Source organism: Metopolophium dirhodum, chromosome 1, assembly GCF_019925205.1.
Source record: "Metopolophium dirhodum isolate CAU chromosome 1, ASM1992520v1, whole genome shotgun sequence".
Taxonomy (NCBI): Eukaryota; Metazoa; Arthropoda; class Insecta; order Hemiptera; family Aphididae; genus Metopolophium; species Metopolophium dirhodum.
In genome coordinates this window covers 80,771,328-80,796,582 of record NC_083560.1, presented here as the reverse complement: position 1 = coordinate 80,796,582, position 25,255 = coordinate 80,771,328, and the positions used below count along the sequence as shown (strand labels likewise).

The following is a 25,255-nucleotide window of genomic DNA, read 5'->3' as shown; positions in this document are numbered from 1 at the left end:
TCCGAACATTAGACTGTTGACAAATTGTACAAGAGTTTCACTTGAATAATTCTATGATGATTTAACTTTTGTGTTTTTTAATACCAAGTTATTTCTAATCTAATTATATTATTGCCTCGAAATCATGCTATACACGTGCTTGCGATTAACATTACTAACATTTCAAAATACACGGTAGAAGATAATGTTGGTGTATTGGGGTTTTAATTTTAATTTACCAATTTGTTATAGTCATTATGAAGAAAAAAAGGTTATACACTATAAACCCCATTACTACCTACATGATTGTACTGATATTCAATAATAACAATACCTATAAACGTGATCAAATATACTGATACTAGATATATAATATTATATATTATTTTATAAATATATTTATTTCGAATATATATTATGTTTAAACTGGTTGATATAAGTTATTATACAATTTAACATTTTTAAATCAATTGGAATACTTACTCATATTTAATGACATTTAAATAACTAAGTAGTATAATAGTTTGTTACATGTAGTAAAATTACAAGGTTTAAATTAATGTATAATAACATGAGTGACATTAGTGTAACTATATAAGATATGACCCAAAGAAATGTGTTATTTTCTTTTATTTATAAAACTGTATATTAGATACTATTTACATATTTGTAATGTGTGTGCAATAGAGACCAAGATAATAATAACTATGTATACAATTGATAAACAGCAGCAATTTTATTATTGCATTTAATGTTTATAGTGTTAAGCGTAATTCATTAAATGCTGATATGAATCTTTGTATCTAACGATTAATTCGTTTAGGATACAACGACGGAGTTATGAGAAAAAAATTACAACAAGAAACACTTGTAGAATAATTTGGTAGAAATTTAAATATGACTAAAGTACGATTTCATCACGCTTAGTATAATTCAAATTGTATATGTATTAACATTAAACAGTAGATTGTAGAGTCATATAATTTGGATAGCTGTATTCATATGCAGAGTAACCCACGAGGATTGACTGTGGTGAGATAATGGAGTATGTATGATGAAAATTTTGTTTATTCAAAAACATAATTATTTTGTACACAAATTGTTAATAGGTGCATACATAATAATATACATAATAATATATAATTAAAACTTGTAAATATATTGGTAATTTAAAAGTTTTTTTTAATGTATATTATGGTTGTTCAAAACTAATCTAAATGTCTTGCATAGATTCTTTTCATTACTTTGAACATTTTTTTTATACATATAAAACAAAATAACAGGGAACTTTCTTAAAGTGTTTTCTTGTACGTTTTAGTACTTTTACTCTATTTTAATGACATAGGTATTTGTAACTTTCTTCCATAAAAAATACATTAGAAAAGTAATAGGTTGGCGAATATTCTGGTGTCTAAAATATTTAAGATAGTGTCAAAAATTCTAAATTCGTTATTCGATTTAATTAACATTTTATGCATAATGCGAGTGTGAGTTATAAATTTTTAATTTAAAACATTATTCATGATAGAAATTAAATGATTTTGTATGATGAATTATTTGTCTAGAATTCGGGACTATATAAAAACACTGTAGGTACTTACATAAAAACATTGACCTGGCGACAATTTTATTATGTTTTATAGTGTGCACTATATTTCTTTTTTTCAAAGGATTTACATATTTATTGTAAGAGAAATTTGTAGATAAATAATAGTTGTAATTTATCTCGACAATAAATGCTTGAATTCATGGTTATAATAAATGGTGTACTCGTATTTTCAACTAGATAAAGTAGGTATGTACTTTGAACTGCACCACTTTACCATGCTTCAAAGTCTTATATCTTTCTAATGTTTACCAGTAGGTATGTTTTGTAATGCTTAAATTAACAAGTAAATATAGTCATTTAATTTCTTAGTTTCTAAGGAATTTTAAAAGTACGTTCATATTTGTCACATCATAACTTACTAATAAATAAGAATAATATTAATAATGATAACTGTATATTATATTAATATTGATTTAATAATAATACTGTTGATATAATTTGAGGTAAAACCAAAATATGTACAAAGGCGTAAATGTAGATACTTTGATATTGAATGCAAAATAATTTACCAATGGCTATTTATCCATAACCAGAGCCACTCACAAAATATGTACTCTCGGTTTTAAAATAATCTTTTATAAAACATTACGAAATTTTAATAATTTATTGTTTTATTTTCAATACAAAATATGTTGGTGATTAAATAAATATACATAATGGAAAATGTTATTAATATTATTAAATTTAAAAATGGTTAAGCTAAAGGACATTTAGAAGGCAATTTAAGATGGCTAATATTATAGAACTCCGAACTAATAATGTTAAATAATCTAGGTAAGGAGAATATCGAAATTAAAAACAAATTATTACTTTTATCATTAAAACTGTCTCAAAGTACCAATATTTTATTATGTGTGTTGGAAAAGTGTCAATATATTTCATTAAAACTGTAAAATATAAAGAGCATCTATAGCTGTGGGATGCAAATGCACACCCTACATCCTGAAAATGATGCCACTGAATACCCACGTGGTACGGTAATAATACATTTGTTAAAGACCAAATTGACTACCTAATTAAGTTGTTTTAAAGAGAAGTTGTGTAATGATTACATTACAAATTTAATATACCGATTAGTTAGGTAAATCAGTGGCGCTGCGAAGCGTGTTATCCCGAAGCGGTCGCTTACGGTTTTTGTTATACAACAATGGGGTGGTTGACTACCATATGTAGGTAGTGATATGGGTCTTGATGCGTTAAATTGTGTACACAACAATGCTACGTAAATATTATGACGGTATGCATAGGTAAACATGGTCAAGGTTATGGTTATTCAACTATTTAAGTTCAAGTTTTCTTTGAATACATCGCGTCATAAGTTTTCGTGACGCCACATGGATTATTAAACGCAACTTACCACATTTCCAACACGTGATTGATTAATAACGTATCATGGGTAGAGATGTGGATTTTACGTAAAAAATTTTTTTGGTAATTTACCTAGTAAATTTACAAAATTTACAAAATTTACGGTAAAATTTGTAAATTTTTATTAAAATTCAATTTATAGTGTACCTGTTGATTTTTTTCACAATATTATGTAAATAAGGCGAGATAAATATAAAATAAAGTATTATTATTTAATCCCTCTATTAAAAATAACGATTAGTAATTATTAATTATAGTAAAATATAAAATTAAAATAAATCGTGGTAACCACATCACCATATCACAATAATTTGTATCACGTAACTATCATTATCATTTTATAAAAATCCTGATTTGTATTATAATCCTAGTATCTTAATTAAAAATACAATAATATACAAATAAAGTGGTCACTCAACTGTTTGAGTGGTAAAAAAAAATGAAAATTGTAAATTTACTTTACCAGTAAAATTTTACATGGTAAATTTACGAGACTCACATCACTAATCATGGGCATTAAATTATCGTCTTAATGACAGAGTTAAAGACGTTATCAAACACCATTATTTGCATTTGTCTGTAGAAGCGATTAAATTAAAAATATTTTAAGGAGTGCACCACACTTGCATACTATTATATTACAATATTACATTTAGTTATACGATCACGTGTGTCCATTCAGAAGTCATAGGTTAGGTTAGGTGCCTAGATTACATTTAAAAAATGTCCGTTCGTTGATCGGGAAAAAAAACTCGCGATTTTTGTTCGACACGAGTGTTTGAAAAATCACGAATTTGGACTTACGGACGCACGTTCGAGTCTGACGATTTCAACAATTCAAATAATTCCGGAGAACACTATTTAAACACGTGGACAGACACCGACCGCCGAGTTTGCATTATATTATTATGTGCATCATTTGTATAATAATGCCACGCAGACACACGACTACAAAACAGTATAGTTATCAATATATCGCTGTATTGCACGGAATATATAGTGTGATACAAATGCAATATAATACGACCATAATATGCGTTTTGATTAATAACATCGTAATCAGTATTGACATTGCAGTAAAACCACCATACTATGTTTACCGATGCGCTGAAGTTTCCCACTGGCCGCAAAGTGCAAACACAAATACACGTCGTAATGACAATTCGACAAACTGATATTTTTTTCGTAAATTTATAATTTTGTCTACGCGGATTCATTTAGTGCCGTTCATTACACCAGCTTGGAAAATAAATAGTTCCCGTCGTCTGCGATACTATTTGCATTTAGAAATACGAAACTCGAAAAAAAACAACAACAAAATATGTCATTGTTTAAGAGAAACTTCGTTGTAATTATGTTATATTATTTTAGAACAATAACATCTCTACCACTAATTCGATACCGCCGTGAAGTTGGCCCTTACACTTTTTCAAAAAAAGTTTTGCACAGTGCCAATATTTTGCAAGTAATTAGCAAGAATTTGCAAGTCCAATCCCAGAATTTGCAAGTCAAAAATAAAGGAGTTATAAGGGGTGGAACCGAGGAAGGGCTAACTTCACGCAGCCCTGACATGTTGTCAGAAACTTTCAAAACTGGTGTCAAAACACTCGTTATAATTAGCAAGAATTTGCAAGTCCACTCCCGAAATTTGCAAGTCAAAATTCCTACCCCTACGATTTTTCAAAGTATTTTTCCCAGCCCTGACATGTTGTCAGAAACTTTCAAAACTGGTGTCAAAACACTCGTTATAATTAGCAAGAATTTGCAAGTCCATTCCCGAAATTTGCAAGTCAAAATTCCTACCCCTACGATTTTTCAAAGTATTTTTCCCAGCCCTGACATGTTGTCAGAAACTTTCAAAACTGGTGTCAAAACACTCGTTATAATTAGCAAGAATTTGCAAGTCCACTCCCGAAATTTGCAAGTCGAAAATCTCACCCCTACGATTTTTCAAAGTTTTCCACCCCAGCCCTGACTTGTTGTCAGAAACTTTCAAAACTGGTGTCAAAACACTCGTTATAATTAGCAAGAATTCGCAAGTCCACTCCCGAAATTTGCAAGTCGAAAATCTCACCCCTATGATTTTTCAAAGTTTTCCACCCCAGCCCTGACTTGTTGTCAGAAACTTTCAAAACTGGTGTCAAAACACTCGTTATAATTAGCAAGAATTTGCAAGTCCATTCCCGAAATTTGCAAGTCAAAATTCCTACCCCTACGATTTTTCAAAGTATTTTTCCCAGCCCTGACATGTTGTCAGAAACTTTCAAAACTGGTGTCAAAACACTCGTTATAATTAGCAAGAATTTGCAAGTCCACTCCCGAAATTTGCAAGTCAAAATTCCTACCCCTACGATTTTTCAAAGTTTTCCACCCCAGCCCTGACTTGTTGTCAGAAACTTTCAAAACTGGTGTCAAAACACTCGTTATAATTAGCAAGAATTTGCAAGTCCATTCCCGAAATTTGCAAGTCAAAATTGAAGGGTCCGGTGCAATAACAAGATATCTCCACTTTTGGAAATTGTTCAGGAGACATAAAAAATGTTTTTACTGACACAACTTTCACCATGTTACTGTTTCAAAAACTTATTTTTATGCTTTGGATGTATATATAACATTCCATAAAACCTTATTACTTTTTAATAAATTTGAATAATTTTAATTAATTAACTCAAGTTTAATTTAGTGAAGATATATGGGTTTTTGCCCCAAAATTAAAATCCATGTTTTTTGTTTTTTTTTTATCTCAAAAATTCTTTCATCATATGTATTGAATAATCTCAAAAAATATTTGTAATGTGTAATTTATACCTATAATCAAAATCATCGGTTGGATCACAACCTTTTATAATGATTAAATTGAGTAACTATGTGTTTTAAGGAGATACTTGGTTTTTTGACCCAAAATATAAGTAAAACATTGGTTTATGCATTCATCAATGTAGCTTTGATATCCTTTACGACTAAAAAAATACTTAACAAAACTACTTTGGTAGGATATTTCATTTTAGAATATAATCATGAGCATATTAGTACCTATTAATGAACACATAATAAATAAATAGAAAATATTTCTAAAAATGATAAACAACTATAACAGAATCAATATTAAAATGTTGAATAATAATAAATAAAAACGTAGAAAACTATAAACAACATTTCGGTTCACGACTCACAATGACTGAGCGACATGTCAATATAAAATATAACACAAATACACAATATTAACAAATATTTTAGAACATGGAGTAATATTAATAAAGTCTATGATTTAAAATAAAAACCGATACAATTGATAACTGATAAGCTATACCTTACTAGCACGGATATAGAATATACTACAACTGCAAAATAATATCAATGTCTTGCTGGTGGGTAAATGCATGATAAAATGTTACTTTGTCATGGGTAAATGTGTAATGACAGTGTTGACAACTTTCGGAGCATAAACAAGGTATCTCCGGAGATATCCGGTTCTTGCCCAGAACATTTAAAACCAGATATCTCCTTTTGTATGATATTAGCGTATCTAATAGTCGGAGATATATCGTTATTGCACCGAAATGTAGACAAATTTTTCCACTATTAGAATATGTTAAAACATGCATTTCGAAAAAAAGTGGAGATACCTTGTTATTGCACCGGACCCTTCAATTCCTACCCCTACGATTTTTCAAAGTATTTTTCCCAGCCCTGACATGTTGTCAGAAACTTTCAAAACTGGTGTCAAAACACTCGTTATAATTAGCAAGAATTTGCAAGTCCACTCCCGAAATTTGCAAGTCGAAAATCTCACCCCTACGATTTTTCAAAGTTTTCCATCCCAGCCCTGACTTGTTGTCAGAAACTTTCAAAACTGGTGTCAAAACACTCGTTATAATTAGCAAGAATTTGCAAGTCCACTCCCGAAATTTGCAAGTCGAAAATCTCACCCCTACGATTTTTCAAAGTTTTCCACCCCAGCCCTGACTTGTTGTCAGAAACTTTCAAAACTGGTGTCAAAACACTCGTTATAATTAGCAAGAATTTGCAAGTCCACTCCCGAAATTTGCAAGTCAAAATTCCTACCCCTACGATTTTTCAAAGTTTTCCACCCCAGCCCTGACTTGTTGTCAGAAACTTTCAAAACTGGTGTCAAAACACTCGTTATAATTAGCAAGAATTTGCAAGTCCACTCCCGAAATTTGCAAGTCAAAATTCCTACCCCTACGATTTTTCAAAGTTTTCCACCCCAGCCCTGACTTGTTGTCAGAAACTTTCAAAACTGGTGTCAAAACACTCGTTATAATTAGCAAGAATTTGCAAGTCCACTCCCGAAATTTGCAAGTCGAAAATCTCACCCCTACGATTTTTCAAAGTTTTCCACCCCAGCCCTGACTTGTTGTCAGAAACTTTCAAAACTGGTGTCAAAACACTCGTTATAATTAGCAAGAATTTGCAAGTCCACTCCCGAAATTTGCAAGTCAAAATTCCTACCCCTACGATTTTTCAAAGTTTTCCACCCCAGCCCTGACTTGTTGTCAGAAACTTTCAAAACTGGTGTCAAAACACTCGTTATAATTAGCAAGAATTTGCAAGTCCACTCCCGAAATTTGCAAGTCGAAAATCTCACCCCTACGATTTTTCAAAGTTTTCCACCCCAGCCCTGACTTGTTGTCAGAAACTTTCAAAACTGGTGTCAAAACACAATAATTTATAACCCTTTAGTCCTCAAAAATATTATAACAAAATAAAAAACCCTCACATAATAAATTATAGAATGAAATAGAATATATCAAGTGCGTTTTTACAATGTAAAAGCAACAACTTAAATGTACTAGACCGTATTTAAACATTTATCGCCCCAGGGCAACAGAAGTTTTTTTTTATTAAATTTCTTTATTAACAATAAAATATAAAGTAAGCAATATATAGGTAAGGTCTGATTCCACCAAAAAGTTAAGGATGAACATTGAACAACTCACATTTAAAAAAGAAGCGGCCAAGTGCGAGTCGGACTCGAACACGAAGGGTTCCGTAGCACCAAGTAACGTAAATATTAAGTCGTTTAGTTTGGCCGGCACGAACTTTGGCCCCACCACCAGGTCCAGCAGAAGTCTTATACCAAGTCTCAGTCCATTATGGCATTATAGCCCATCTTAGTCTATCTTAGCCTGTGATTAAGATTACATTTTTAAATATATACATGACAAAATATATATATATATTATATTATATTATATATATTACTATTATTATTATTATTTACTTGTCTACTTATTCACTTATTAAAAAAAACTACTTACTAGATCTCGTTCAAACCAATTTTCGGTGGAAGTTTGCATGGTAATGTACATCATATATTTTTCTTAGTATTATCATTCTCTTATTTTAGAAGTTATAGGGGGGGGGAAAGACACAAATTTTACCACTTTTGAAGTGACTATCGCGCAAACAATTTAGTTTAAAAAAAAAGATATTAAAAACCTCAATATCATTTTTGAAGACCTATCCATAGATACCCCCCACGTATGGGTTGGATGAAAACAAATTATTGAGTTTCAGTATGGGCAACCCCTAAAATGTATTTTTTTTCTATTTTTGTGTGAAAATCTTAATGCGGTTCATAGAATACATCTACTTACCAAGTTTTAACTTTTAACAGTATAGCTCTCATAGTTTCGAAGAAAAGTGGCAGTGACACCATGACGGACAGACAGACAGACATGACGAATCTATAAGGGTTCCGTTTTTTGCTACGGAACCCTAAAAAAACAGAATTTCAAACTTAATAATAAGATTTTGAAGATTTTTTAACCATAACTTCCAAAGAAAATTTAACCGACTTTTTTTAAAAGTGCCATTATTATGCTTATAAAAACAAACATTTTAAAAAACAAAATTCATAAAAATCGCTTTGGAGCTAAATAAACTGGTATGGTTTCAATAATTCATATTTTCATGTATTACTTATCTCTTAAATCTCTAGAAAAACAAGTGTTAAATAAACATTATAATTTATAATATTACATTTGACATATTAAAAATGAATACATTGATATCTTTATAAGCATTTAATTTTTTTTTCTTATTATCAAAATAAATTACTGTACATATTAATTAAACAGCTATCAAACTGAAACTCATAACTATGTTAATACCAATGTTACAAACCTAATGATTCTAAGTAATTATTTGTGGTGGGCTAGTTTTGAAAGTGTCTGACAACAAGTCAGGGCTGGGGTGGAATACTTTGAAAAATTGTAGGGGTGAGATTTTCGACTTGCAAATTTCGGGAGTGGACTTGCAAATTCTTGCTAATTATATCTTATAATATTTATCTTAAACAACCTATAATAAATTCTTAAATGATTTACATTGTAATTTAAATTATTTCATTTTAAATTATTTTTTACATTTAATTATTTTAGCATAAGTAAGCTATAGTAAATGCCATAATTATGTAGTATAATATGTTAAAGTATAATTTTGACTTGCAAATTTCGGGAGTGGACTTGCGAATTCTTGCTAATTATAACGAGTGTTTTGACACCAGTTTTGAAAGTTTCTGACAACAAGTCAGGGCTGGGGTGGAAAACTTTGAAAAATCGTAGGGGTAGGAATTTTGACTTGCAAATTTCGGGAGTGGACTTGCAAATTCTTGCTAATTATAACGAGTGTTTTGACACCAGTTTTGAAAGTTTCTGACAACATGTCAGGGCTGGGAAAAATACTTTGAAAAATCGTAGGGGTGAGATTTTCGACTTGCAAATTTCGGGAGTGGACTTGCAAATTCTTGCTAATTATAACGAGTGTTTTGACGCCAGTTTTGAAAGTTTCTGACAACAAGTCAGGGCTGGGGTGGAAAACTTTGAAAAATCGTAGGGGTGAGATTTTCGACTTGCAAATTTCGGGAGTGGACTTGCAAATTCTTGCTAATTATAACGAGTGTTTTGACACCAGTTTTGAAAGTTTCTGACAACATGTCAGGGCTGCGTGAAGTTAGCCCTTCCTCGGTTCCACCCCTTATAACTCCTTTATTTTTGACTTGCAAATTCTGGGATTGGACTTGCAAATTCTTGCTAATTACTTGCAAAATATTGGCACTGTGCAAAACTTTTTTTGAAAAAGTGTAAGGGCCAACTTCACGGACGTTAATTCGATTAGTATTAAAACGTATGAATTGTATTCACAACTGCACTGGGTATGTAATTTTACTATACTAAGATGAAATTAAATTAACAACATTTTATTTTTGATAACTACGCTTAATATTGCATTACAATTTATAATAATTATTAAACTATTTTGATTCAGTCGTAAATGGCACCTATTGTTAAACCTTTAAAAATGTATTATAAGCCGGCATTGAATTTGTTTCATTGTTCGCGTAGGTACATATTATAATAATATAATACGATTCGGTTAATATTTGTTCTTGAAAATATTTTTAGATCTGAGCGAAGCGATGAATATATTTTTATTCAAATTTGTCGTACTCTTTAATAAGTATATATTTTATCTGTGACCATTTAAAACAATATTTTAAACAACAGCCAAGTATATAAAATTTGTCACAATTACCAACTACCCACTCAATCTATTTAAGGTTATTACAAACTGTATTGATAACAATTTACGAAAATGGTTGGGAAATTTCGGCACATCCAACAATAACGTCCAAATACCATACTTACATACATACATACATACTGTACCTGCAGGCAAGGAAACTAAAGTAACCGTAAATTAGTATTAATTATCGTTGTAAAATATATTTTATGAAGCATAACATACGGTTCGTACAATAATATAAAAACCAATTTGCAATCATTATACTCGACGTTATTTCAAAGTTTGAATAACTGGTGGGATGGATGTTTACATAAAATAAAATATAAATATTTACCTGCCATTCATATCACGAACTACCTAGGTTCCTACGTCTTATCATTATATAAATGTAGGTATTGTGCAACCCACGTAGACTGTGAAAGCCAATTTTTATCCGATTGTCAGCTTTTCTTTTTAATCAGTGTCTGTAGAATAATACTGCTAAAACATTGATGCGTGCAAACAGACCCTTATGAATCGGACAAATGAACAAACACGGGGTATCGTCATTTTACAATGTTGATCTACCTTTCCGTCGTAAAGTTGTCTCGTTTACGTTTTTCATTTAGTACGTAACGACCCCATAAAATGCAAACTAATTACGTTTTTACGACGTGCGCGTTTTTTTTTTTTAAACTTAATTTATAGCAAGTTTCAAACTTCATGATGTATATTTAACAAGCTATTTCATAAAACCGTAAACGAACGATATAAACAATCGTAAACGTAAAAAATTACAACACAACAGACTTTGCAAATATAAAGTGAGTTTATTAACGAACATGTTTAACCATAACATGTACCACTATGCTTATGTATACACTATGGTATAGCTATGGTGTATTATAATAGTGCCTACCTTTAGTTGATTGTGTGTACAGTTATTCATTGAAACTGTAATCATTTATGAAATTATAAAACTGCCACGTCGAATAAATTTTGGTTTTTAAATTAGATTCAGTTATTTTTGAAACCACGATAAAATTGTTTTTTTAAAGTACCTATTCTGTATTATTATCGTTTTATTTTTTTGTATACGTTCTGAATTTATTCATTTCAGAATAATAGTATAATGTTATAAAGAAAACAGCACCGAGTTGCATTACGTCTATTCGATGCATCCGACTGGTGTACTTTTTTTCTCTCTTCCGACGGCCTTTCGGTATAATAGTTTTATATTTTTTTACTATGCAAGTCAATACACATTTAACGACGTTGGCGTCGGCGTCGGCAGTGCCACCGATGGTCGGCGGGTGGTCTTGGGTTAGTCGGGTGGGTTGATGGCATGAAAGAATTCAATAAAATGCGCACTGTGGTATATAATATTATGTACACGGAACTGAGCTTCAGTTTAGAATTACAAATAAAATCCGGTCGTCGGATGACAGACCTCGGTGACCACAAGACGAATTTACTGCTCTTCGGGGATCAAAAGCGCAACATCAGTCCTTCGCCGCCACTGACTCCCTTCGCCGTATCGCGTCTATCGTATCGACTGACGGACACTGGAATAATAATAATATACATTATATTTTACAGGCCGTAATGACAGTCCGATACGAGTCGAACGGGCGTCGCGTGGTCTTTGCGCAGGGCGTTCAGTGTATGTTATATATATATATATATATATATATAGGTCCCGCCAAAGCTATATACGCGTATTATTATTATACCTATATATATAATATATACGCGGTAAGAATATAACGACCTTATCGTAAATGTGCGCCTGTTTATGTACGCGTCCTCGCCACGGTATCGTGTGGTTGTGTGTACGTGATAAATGCAAACGGACATAAAAAAAATAGCGACGACCCCACATTATACAGCACCAGCCGTGGCAGTGTTTGGTCGTGGTGGTGGTGGTGATGACGACGGTGGTGGTGGTGGTGGTGGTGGTGGCGGTGTGTAGTATATTACTACAGCAGTATAAGCAGTTATATATATTATGTACAGTGTGTCTCAAAAGTCCCTAATTAACTCGGCGACTAACCGATAAAATAATTAATTATGTACCCTGTCTTTTTCAACAGTCGCGTATATTATGACACTATACGATTGCCGTCCGTTAAATTGAAACCGTTGTGGATAACTGTCGACAATATGATTGAAACGTACCTATATTAAATAATTTGCTGCGATGTACCAAACCATAGGATGTGGTATCGTAGAAATACTTAGGGTGACACGTGCATTTTGGGACACGCTGTATATTATAATATTATCTGTTATAACGGTTGATAGTAGTTGGATTTCTTTTAACGGCTACTGCAGCAATAACAAACACTGCAGACTGTCGTCGGACATGGCAGATGTTATATTGTGTATACTTTTATTATGTAATATACTTACATACCGTCTGCAGTGAAGGAGATCGGCTTAATGGCATTTTAATAATTCAATATATTAAGAGTAGAGGAAAAACGCTCGGTTGTTGTCTTCGGCCCGTTTTCAATAGAATAAGAAGAATGTCCCTCGGTGGAAGAAAAGTACATCGCTGAAAATTCAATAGGTACTTTACTTGATCGAGTTAAATTATTGTCTTCACGAGGATACTCGACACGATTAAAGGACTTAAGTGAATGCAATTTCCTTGAAATACATTAAGCTCTTATTTTACATAATGAAACGTACCTATACATATACATTCTGCATAGCCAGCTGTATATTTAAATATATATTTCGTTTTTATTTTATGTGAATAAAATTCCGTCTTAAGCCAAATGAAGTATCGGAAGTTATGATGTTTCTATAATTCACTAGATCCAAATCTGTACAAACATTACGCAAACATACTAAACTCACAAGCCTCTTGATATCTGTAAAACCAAGAATTTGCTGTTTTCCAAAATTAAATATTCTGTCATTGCCACGATTCCTCTTAAATGGCTCAGTTCAACGTTTGAGGTTTTTTTGTTCAGCTTAAGATTTATCGTGGAGAAAATTAGCATTACATAAACAGTAGTATTTATATTCTTAAACGACGAACCATGTAATGGCAGCCACTTCGTAAACAGTCGTTATCGTTGGTCATGCATTCAACCTGACATTCAGCACATTAAACTGTTTTTTTTTTCAAAATTATAATTTAAATAATAGGTACTTTTAATAATAATGAAAATAATGTAATTGAAATCATTTTGATACGACATAGTAATTATTAAGATATTTCCACTTTTAAATGCATTGTTAATTTTCCCACGAGTCATCTTGTCTAAATAAATCTATTTTTAATACTAGGGATAGGAAATTTTATCTTAAACAATATTTTTTCATTTTTTATCTGTTCAAAATATGTTTAAATTACAAATTTTACATTTTAAAATAGTGTAAGCAATCCGTTATTATTAAGTCAGTTCAGTTTTCATGAACTTGTATTCAATGTATTATCTTTGTATCACTTGTATTAAATCAGTCGTTGTTAAATCATTTACGTTTGTTAAACTTGATATTATATTAATAATTAACTATTAACGACTAAGATAAAATACTTTTGAATAATTAAAATATTTTTGATATTAATTTATTATTTTTGTTTTCAGAAGGTCATCCGGAAAATACCAAGAAGCTGTATCAGGTATGTGCATTTTTTTCTTCTAGAAGTACTTTTAAGTAAAAATACGAAAAGTGGATAATATTACAGATAGAAATATCTGTTAAAATCAGGGGTCGCATTTGAAAAAAAAATGAATGAAATCAGATGAAATTTGGGTGTATATTAGAAACACTTGAAATAGAAGGAATAATATTATTATGTATGAAAGTATGTAATACACAACTAAATCCGTGGTAGAGAAATCTAACGGACGGAAAATTCATACAACTTAAAAGGAAAACGCATATAATTTCGTCAGTATGAATAATATTATGCAAAAACGATGTGTGTTCCATATTTCAATATAATATTTTTGTATAGGTACGCTCATATTTTCTTATATTAATATTACAACTTAGTGGGAGTAGATTGTTTTTTATTTTTTAGTGCTGTGCTGCTCCATGACGCGTGCATGACGCATTGGTAGATTACCCACCAGGAATATAGTCTATTATGACTTTATGTATATTAAAAATGTCAAAAAAAAATAAGGCTGAGGTTCGCTCAAAAGAAAATCAAAAGGGAAAAATGTATAAATAAAACTGGAGAAAAAAAAAAGTGCCAATATCGATAAATTTGTTTTACATCAATCGCGGCTGCTCCGTCATTACCGTCAATGCTTTTCACATCTAATAAACGTATAATATAAACCTACCTACTAGGTAGGTACACGCGTTTCGTACAATGGTAAACGATGACGAACCCTGAATAAGACTACATTTTTATTTTGTCTCAATCCCTGGAGGACATAGTATTATTGTTGTGTTTTTGTTGTAGCAGCCATCTTGCTGGCGAAATCAGGGATTAATTATTTAGAGCGGATGTATCGCACTATCGCACAAGTAGAAAAAAAAATGATATTCACATTTTGTAGATAAGGTATTAGACTAGGTCATATTTTTGAGAGCACTATTGGAATGTCTGCACACTTTTGTTTCGTTTGTACTTATTGTCATAAATTTTATTTTTGTCTTGTCGCACAAATCACGATAACTGCAGATAATGATATTATTTTATTCAGGGACCTTATAATGTTTTCATGAGTTTCTTTTCTCAAATTAAAAAAATAACGTCTCTTTTTTTTTGCTTTTATACCTATAGAATTATAAAAATTCATTAATTATTCTACTGTGAATTATTTCCAGATTAACTTTTTTTAAGAACGTAAAATAAAATGCATAATATAATATGAGTATACACTTAGTTAAATATTACTAATTCCCATGAAATGTCCTAAAATTCTAAAGAAAAAACTTCATTTATTATTATTTCATTATTTTACTCAACTGTAAAAAGCCTGTGATACGTCTCTCTTTGCATTTGATGTACAACAATAGTTATTGTACCACTCAAAAGATAAAAAAAATTTCATATTCCATAAACATGCAACATGATTGCTCTAATGTACCTATCGTTAGCTCAGTTTTTTTGGCACTGAAACAACGTGAAAAATATATTATGCTTTCATTCGTCGATTCCAAGTAGTATACAAACGGATGCGTTCGCTGCAAAAGTAATAACGCTAAAACAGGTTATTTTTTATTCCAAAGACGTCCCGGTGCATTTCACTTGGCTTCAATCGGTTCACTAAAACGTATAGTCTCAAACCTAATCCGAGTGCATTTCACGTTACTTCGATACTCATTTTTTTTTCACTGTCACTAGGAACCGATTTATTTTAAGTCGAAAAACAGGAAAATAAGATGTTTCGTAGTACGCGTAGACGTAACAACATTTGTTTTTATACTTTTATACTATATACACTGCAGCCTCTATAAGAAAAAAACGATTTATTCCTTTCCTTTCACTATTGTAGTATGTATTATAACTATACCTTATGCTTGCGGTTATCGCAATTAAAAATAAAATATCATAATAATTCAAAATTTTAATGACCGACCGTCTATAAAATGTACTCTTTTTTTATTATTCTCATTTTTTACTCACTCACGTGATACGAACAATTATTTATAATTGCACACAATGTACGCCTGGAAGAGTGAAGAATAATCTTTTACTACTCGTTCGTTCCTTATACATTCAATACGTTTCGCATTGTATTATTATTATTCAAGTTTGAAATTTAACTAATGGTATACATTCGTTTCTGTCGGTGGTACTTTATATCGCTGTATAAAGCGAGCTGCAATAGACATTTCTACGAAGATTTCTGTAAGACTCTATGGTTGAATATAAGCTCTTTTCCGAGAAAACTTATATAAAAGTATAAATTTGTTTTGATCCTCTTTGCGTTTATTTATCTTCATGTTATGGTACAATCTGGTAGTACTAATAAAATGATAGGTACCTACTCACCGGTTACCAAACGCAAAAGATTCTAAAGAGGACAGACCCGCTTTTTAAAGAGCTCGATACCGGAAATTCTAACTAAATATTATGAAAAATTAATATACAAAACTTCATTCAAATAAAATTTCAACATTATTTTGAAGTATATCGGTACCATTATTAGCCACATTCACGTATAATTGCAAACATTTTTACAGAAATGCTATTTTTAAGGTGAAACCACCTACTGGGAAAATGAAGTTTATTTTAATATGTATGAAGGTGTTCTAGCACAAGTTATAAAAATCACAACTTATCTGAGAAATACCAAAACAGTTTTTTTTTTGTCAACCAAAAATACAACTTTTTCATCATCTATCAAAATAAACATTGTAACGCTTTTTAAAAATGAGTTGCATATAAAAACATTTATTTTGCGATAGTACAAATCAAGTAGTTATATCTATACCTCTCGAGAATATTGTGTGGTATTTTGTTGTTGCAACAAGTTTTCTATTGCGTGAAAAAAAAGATTTTTTCGTATTTATAATACGTTTTAAGATTGGAAAAATCAATAAAATCAAAAACGAGTAAATCTCGGCAGAATTTATAATAGTGTATAGCTTAGAAAGTTAGTGCTTTGTCTTATGGTTTTGTTTCCAAAACATCTACCACGTCTTTTGTTCTTATTTCGTTTAGTTTCTAGAAACAGGTAGTCACAAAACTTCTATATCACGTGACCCAACGTGCGCATTCTCGGTTTCATATTGATGCGTAAAATATACTCTAGTTCAAATGCACAATTGGGGAGTGATTAGCCCCCATAAAAAATGAATTAATAATAACTTTGGTTATGTAATCCATTGGTTAATTTTGTATAGAAAGATCTTAGTCCTAACTTTTAAACTAACGAGTGAAATTGTTTACTTTTGATAATATGCAGTTACTAAGTAATTAAATATAATATTTATTAGTCACGTTAATTTTCCCTCCAAAATCAAAGCTATAGATTTAAAATATACTTATTTATTATTTGTTGAACAGCACTTTCAGATAACTCATCTTGACGTTTAAAAATACGTTGTTGTCGTGGTATCTTAAATAATAAAGTAATTAAAAACTAACCTAATTAATAAATAACAATATTATACATGTAGGGTTAAAATAATGGTTATATCATTGATTGGTTTCCCTTTCTATCAATTACACTTAATATGTGTATTGTTTTTGTGCATTTACTTTTATCAAAACAATATGATTATTGTGGTTTGATATATGTTATAATTTATAACTATTAAATATTTATAACTTATAAATATTTCGTTAAAAAATTTAAAGAACTTAACCAATCATTGGACAAGTTTAGTTAATTTTTATCTATTTAACATGACGTGTACCATCAAATAAAAAAAAACTAGTAACCCGAAAGAAAAGTACCTTTAAACTTAAACTAAAACTGTCTTGTACCTATATCGAATACCTACTTGGCGATAATAAAATAAATAGATATCTAGTTAATTTGAGTAGAATAATATCATACGAAGCGATCGCCACTGCACCGTTTTTTCCGACGATACGGCACGGCGGCGGTGGCCGAACTAATTGTCGTTATTTAAATTTCCTCTCCGTCCTGTCACGCGTTATATACCATCCGCCGTGTTAATAACCGCACGTGGTCCACGGACGACCAGCGCCGGGGACACGGGGTTTTTTTTTTATTTAGTTTGAATTTCACCCCCACCCCCCTAATCCCCCCCCCCAAACCAACCGCACCGTAGTTGTTTATAATTATTGTATTTGCGTTGTGCGTCGCGATAACGGCGTCACCCCCGAATAATATTCGTATATAATTATCATTCCAGAGTATTACGTGAATATTAATTATCGCCACCGCCGCGCCGACCGGACAGGAAGAAGGGAACTGCATAGTGGCGCGTTGCACTGTGTGCGAGAGGGGACGATGACGTTGGCTCGACCGTGTGGGTGGTGGTGGGTGCGGAGGGTGCGAGGGGGAGCGGACTGACGGCTGTTTTCCAGCACTGTTTGCGCCCACAGCACCCGGTTATTAATGCAAAATACCGTTAATTAATCGCACATTTTTTTATTCCTCCGCCCGAACTACGGTTTTTATAAATGAACTTTTAAAATTGAAAAAAACGACGAAAAAAAAAAAAATCTCTTTTATTCATTAATTTAATAACGATCGGCGCGTGTGACGTCGGCGTTCCGCGAAACAAACTATATAAGATAAAACATTGACGGATGTGACAGACGCTCGGATTCGCCGGTCAGCAATAATTACTAAATTACTCCGGTTAAATGAACTCATTAACATTATTTTAATGTCTTTATGAAACCCAGACGAATTATGTTCGCTCCAGTTCTATAATTATTATTTTTTTTTGGATTCCCAGTGAATAATTTATTCTTCCGATTGGACTGACAACGAATTGGTTTTGTTTTTTTTTTTTTTGGGGGGGGGGAATGTTGTGCGTTGAGGGTTTGGACTGAATGGCCGTTAAAAGTGTTGTGAATGAAATGCAGAAATCCCAAATAATTTTTCAAGAAATGACAGTGTTTCTTTTCAAATGCGTTGATTTATCATGGTTTTGAAATGTAATGTCAACAACACAACGGACCACTGTCCTCGGTTGAAATCTTCTCGAAGTAAACTGTTATCCTCATTTTATCATAAATTAATATAAAAATAAATACTGCTGGGTGCTTAAACAAAAAACAACAATTAAAAATAAATTGTCTGACGACTCTTTATTATTATACTTATCTCATTTTACTCGCTGTATTAAACATAATAATATGCAAAATATTACATTATATTGTTTAAAAAGTCGATCAGTCTATCGTTCTTCAAAATGATCATAATTTGTTTTTCACTAATACCTACGTTAATATTTTAATATTATATTGATATTGTAGTTCGTTTTGATATTCTTCCTAAAATTATATATTTTATTTATCCGTGCGAACATAAACGATGATAAGTTAATCGAACAACGCAAAAAGAATATCATTATTGAGAGAAACGGTTTTAAGCTGTAGAGTTTATTCGTTAGGATTTAAGAACATAATTTGTTAAATATGATAATTATATAAATAGTCACCATCTGCTGATTGTTAAAATAGCAAAAGGAGAAACAATGTCCATACAGTGAAACATTCTACTAGTGTAATTATTGGTCAAGTAAAAAAAAATATTGAAAAAATTGGTTTTGCTAAAATATTATTTGTTTTACGGAATAGGTATGTTGCTTAATTTTAAATTATAAAACTCCTTTAACGACTGATATAATCGGCAAGGCCTCATCTAATGAAGTATTCCGTACATACTCATGTTTTCCGAGTATTATAATTTTTATGCGTTTATTATATTATTCTTTTGTTCTTAGTTCTTACGCTTCCATTTCATAATGTATATTTTACTTTAGTACATAAGGAAATTACCAATAATTGTATGTTTTTGTTTCAACTGTTTCAAGTATTAAAATATAAATGTCGAAAAATCGTGTAAATCCTTTGTTGTAATCTGTATAATGCAAGTGTATAACATGATTTAAAATTGTATAACACAACTGTTTGTACTCTATAATAGCCCTTCATTTAATTAATGCACAAAACAAATTAATTAAAAATTAAATAGCGATATCATTAATAATTAAAACTCATCACGTTGTAAATAATTATAATACGATATATTATAAAAAATATAATTAATTATAATAAGTACCTATCCCTAATGTTACCAAAACTTAACTTGTTTTTTACATTTTTGTTTTGGGTAGTTTAATGTTTTTCTACTGGGTTGAATAATATATATTTTTTGAAAATTAACTATTTAAACCCAGTTGGTATTTACTCAACGCTATTATAAGTGATCACGGCTAGTGCTATCGAAAAGTGTGGATATATGAATTTGGACGAAATTAACATTATGGATTCTGTAGATCAATGAAATGGTTGAAATAATATTATCCTACTCCTACATTAATATAGGTTATACAAATCTGTAGGTAAAACTAAAGTACATTTTATTTTCTCCAGTAATTATACTCAATATAATGACGTAACATTGTTTTTATATACTTTATATAGTTTTGTGACCGTTAACGCTAAAACCATTTTTATTAAAAATATATTTTACGTATATTTATCAGACATATTATATAGTTAAATCAGTAAGAAATAATTCATAACAATATAAATCACAACTTAATAAAACCAAAATCTAATGTAAATCCAAAATTAAGATAATTTATTATTTAAATCTTTAAGGTATTTCGGAAACAAAATGTTTCTAAAAGAACCGCTCAAATAGGCCATCACTTTGGTTTACAGGTTAGGTTGGTGTTAAACTTCGTTATTATTCATTAAATAGGTCACTGTAATCAAATATTTGAAGTTTGAATTCAATGATAATTCATTGAATACGATTAAAAACTATTTTGAACGAACATGATCTTATAATTATTTTCATTGGTAAAATTATTTAAATTTTAACAATTAATGATCGTATTTTTTTTAAAGTTATTTTAATTATTTTAAAAGTTCTAACATTTTTTACTTTTGATCTCCTTGAAGCACAAACTAGATTCAATTTTCTACATGCAGATACTACTCTCAAATGTGAATATTGAAGAATAATAGTTTATAAAAAGGGTATTTTGACACAAAAAATAAATAAACTCGCAATTGTAAAATCAATGCATTCATCATACGTTGAAAATAAAACCTAAAAACTTCAATCATTTTAGATTTCTATAAATAGCTTAAATTGAGTCTCAATACTTTGGTAATTTAATTGAGTGTATAAATCGTCAATTAAAGTATCAGTGGAATTTTTCATGTTTCTACTACTTTGAATTACAACAAAAAACTAAAATGAAGAGAAATTGTTATGTTATGCATGAATATCCAAAATTTAGAATTCAGACGTTCATTTCTAAGCTTAGAATCTAAAACTAAACGATTATAATGGTTGATTCCAATGCAATATAATTTACTAGAATGTCAAAATCAATTACCGAAAACATTGTGGGTTCACTGTATCGGACTGTATGTAAATGGACTTCAGTTTTGTATTTTCGGATTGTTCATTGGCCATTCTTTGCCGATGTTCAAAATAGTTTTCATTTCATGAGAATTTTCCTGCGTTTCTAAACATGCCTTCGTGAATTAAAGGGATGTTACAGTGACATCTGTTGTCTCCGTCTTACAAGTGCGTAACACAGAAAATTTTACGCTAAGCAGACCACGTTGACTCAGTTAGTTTAAAAGTTAGAGTGAATTGACTTCTTATACAATTCATAGGTAAGATTATTATCTATGCAATGGCATAGGTATTTATAATATTTTAATTTTAAAGTGAGTTATGATATTTTAAGATGTACAGACAATTTACAATTTTCAGATACTCATGACTCGCTTTAAAATTAAAATATTATAAAAAGCCTATGTCATTGCCTAATCTTGCTTTTAAATGTTATAAGAGGTAAATTCACTCCTAATGTTTAAACTAACGGAGATAAACGTGATATGCTGAGGGTAAAATTTGGTATGTTACACACTTGTAAGACGAAGACAACAAAATATATCCCTTTAGAGTCTGCATAAACATTACGATACATACCATTGCATTATACTGGCGTGTCCATAACTTATAACCACATCTAATACCCTTGGTAGGTACCACCCTGACCTACACATGAACAAATTGTTTAGTCAAATTAATGCAGTCTTTTATACTCATAAACAGCGTTTTCCCTTCCCAGCCAATCCCCGCATACCTACCCAACGGTATTAATAACAATCGTTTAATTGATATTTTATAGTTATATGTCTCGGTTTATGTCAATTATTGTAAATGCGTTCCTGAATATAGTAAAACAAAAAAAATAATAAATTCTATGATGGCTGACTTATAGACCAATTAATGTGTTCATCTTTTTTTAAAATTTGCATAAATAATTATAATTTATGATCGTATGATAATTTTAAAGGAGGAGAAAATGTAATACAAATTAATTGAAATGTTAAAAAGTACAATTTTATAAAATAATGCAAATTCAAGTTATAAAATATAACCTGTCGGCCTGTCGCTAAAATTAAAATATGTATTTTTTATTTCCACTTTGGTGGGATAATGCATTAATGCTGACATTATTCAATTGTTAATTATTATTATTTAATCCTTATCATCCTTGTCTCCTTGTAATATATTCTAAGAAACACAGTTTGAATAAATTCATGACTTAAGGAAAACACGGAAGTGAACATGTTTGGTGAATCATCCTATATATTGCAGTATTATGTTGATACTTGATAGTAACCATTATTATGGTTTACGGTTGATATTTTCAAAAAAAAATGACAAACTTCACAGATTTTGGTTTTAGACATTGTTTTTTAACAGTTGGTAATTAAATACACATTTTTGAAAAAAAAAAACCCAAACGTAGGAAATAGATAACAACTAGATAAGATTACAGCAGACCACTGCACAGTGCACACTCGATATCACGTGTTACACACGCTAAAATAATGTCATCGCATGAATAGGTACTGTTCAGAATTTCGTCCCCGTAGCGTACACGTCGTCTGTAAAAAACGATAGTCAGACACACACTCGCAAACACTGAAATTCTAGAGGCACCAGTAGTCAGTCGTGTACACTCGTGGATCTCCCAAAGCCAGGATCACGTCGTCTCTATGTGATGTATACTTAAATATATTATAATGTTAACCATTGACGGGCAAATGTGGAGTGCACATATTGTGTGTTTCTACCGTGCTAGCACTGACGGCGGCGAGCGAGTGCAATGCATACTATATTCTCGTGTTTATATACTTTATGTACTATACAATATACAAATGCATAATATATTATATTCGCCTATATATATATTCCTATACGTCATACATGGTATAGTGTACCTATATAGGGTGCGGAATCTCTCCGACGTTTGACACGGCCGAACGGTTCACTTTGATGCGATCCGGCCAGGGCGCGCGTACCATTATTACATGTGCATGCCTGTGCATTATTACGTGTCTACGTATGCGCACATAATGATATTATACTACATACTACTACTACTGTGTAATATAATATTATGATACGCGATTGGGTTGTGTACGCTGTTATGATATATATATATATTAATGATAATAATAATAATAATAATATACAATGCTGAATACACAGATAGGTTACCTACGTTGTGTGCATTATGTGTGTATATTACGGCGGGGCGGGACGACTGCAGCTGTAGCCGACGACGCGGTCATTGCAGCCCATATCGTAATTTACACGATGATAGTGTTGTTATTAAAACGCACCACGTGACCAGACCGGCGGCGCAGCGATGCACTTTATCGCCATCTTTCTATGTATATTTATCATAGTTTATCGGTAGGTGTACGTCATATATTATATATAGGTCCAAAAAGCCAACCGATGTAGCCATTTAGGCGTCACACACACATGCAAATGAAGAGACATGTATCTATGCCTAATATTATGTTTTACAATATAATTATGATATTATGTTATATTATGTCCGGCCAGTTGAGGGCGTGCGGTGTCCAAGTAAAGTTGAATTTATGACGAAATCCGAAATCATTGTTCGCCACTCGCCTCAGTGAGGCGCATCGCATTCGATTATCGTGATCAGTGTTACATTATCATACTATTATTTTTTACATTATACAGCGTGATTTTTCTAAGTAAATGATAATTTTAATGATTTTGTTTTTTCAAGAAATATCTTTCATGTTATGGTTTTAAAACATCCGCCACATACGGTTAAATACAGGTTTTGTTTTAACTTTTATATTATTTTATTTATTAATTAACAAAAAAGTGTACATTATACTGTATAAAAAAATCGATTATAATATAATTTTTTCATAATTTACATTATAAAGGTATAATGTAAATATAGCTGTAATATGAACATAATAAAAAAAACAAAATAAAACAAAACAGGTCATGGACAAAACGATGAACGCCATATAAAAAAAGTCATCCTATATGATAAAATATGCTCTTATTATATTATTTTGATCTCAGTGCAGTATTTATATACATTATGTATATTATGAACCGTCGCAATTCTGTGTGCTCGATGACCCGTTACCTTTACCTGGTATTAGATAGTTTTTTTTTCCTTTGCAGTTTGTTCTTTACGCTTCAATTTGTACCACCAATTTTTTTCTTTTTACCGTAAAACTTACTCTGAACCAGAGGCCATTGTAATATACTGACATAGACTGTATTCACTACTTATAATATACTATAGTATAATGATTCTCGAATTACATTTGTGTTTATACAACTATCATTGTTACGATACCGCTAGTTTAGATTAGGTTAAGAAATCTAATATTAAGGAAATTTAATATTAATGTTAGCTTCTTCTCTTCTCTCTTCTTCTTTCTTGGTTTCGGCCTTAAAGACCATATAGCTAAATAAAAATCTTGCCACCTGTTCCTGTCTTCTGCCCTATCTCTCGTATAACTTTTTCCAGTACCAAATTAACATCACAGGGGAAAATGCATCTCCTTGCTTGAGCCCTGTCGTCACTATCATTGGTTGTGATGTTACATTACCTATCTTGATCAATTTCCGTGTGATTAATACTGGCTCCAATGAGGCTTATAATTTTTTTTGGGGAATTTGATGTCTTTGAGTATGTTTATCAAGCTTTCTCTGTGAATGGAATCATAGGCTTTTAATGTCTACAAATAATATGTGTGCACTGTGCAATCTTATTATATTCTAATAGCTTTTGATTTGCCTTATTATAAAC

At 31.0% G+C, this 25,255-nt stretch overlaps 1 protein-coding gene across 1 annotated transcript in view; it reads left to right on the top strand.

Moving 5' to 3' along the window:
* LOC132934381 (uncharacterized) overlaps positions 1 to 25,255 on the top strand; it is a 459,785-nt gene that overhangs the window by 74,770 nt on the left and 359,760 nt on the right. Inside the window, exon 2 of the mRNA XM_061000694.1 lies at positions 14,089 to 14,123. Coding sequence (XP_060856677.1) covers positions 14,089 to 14,123 — 35 coding nt within the window. The remainder of the gene's footprint in view (positions 1 to 14,088; positions 14,124 to 25,255) is intronic.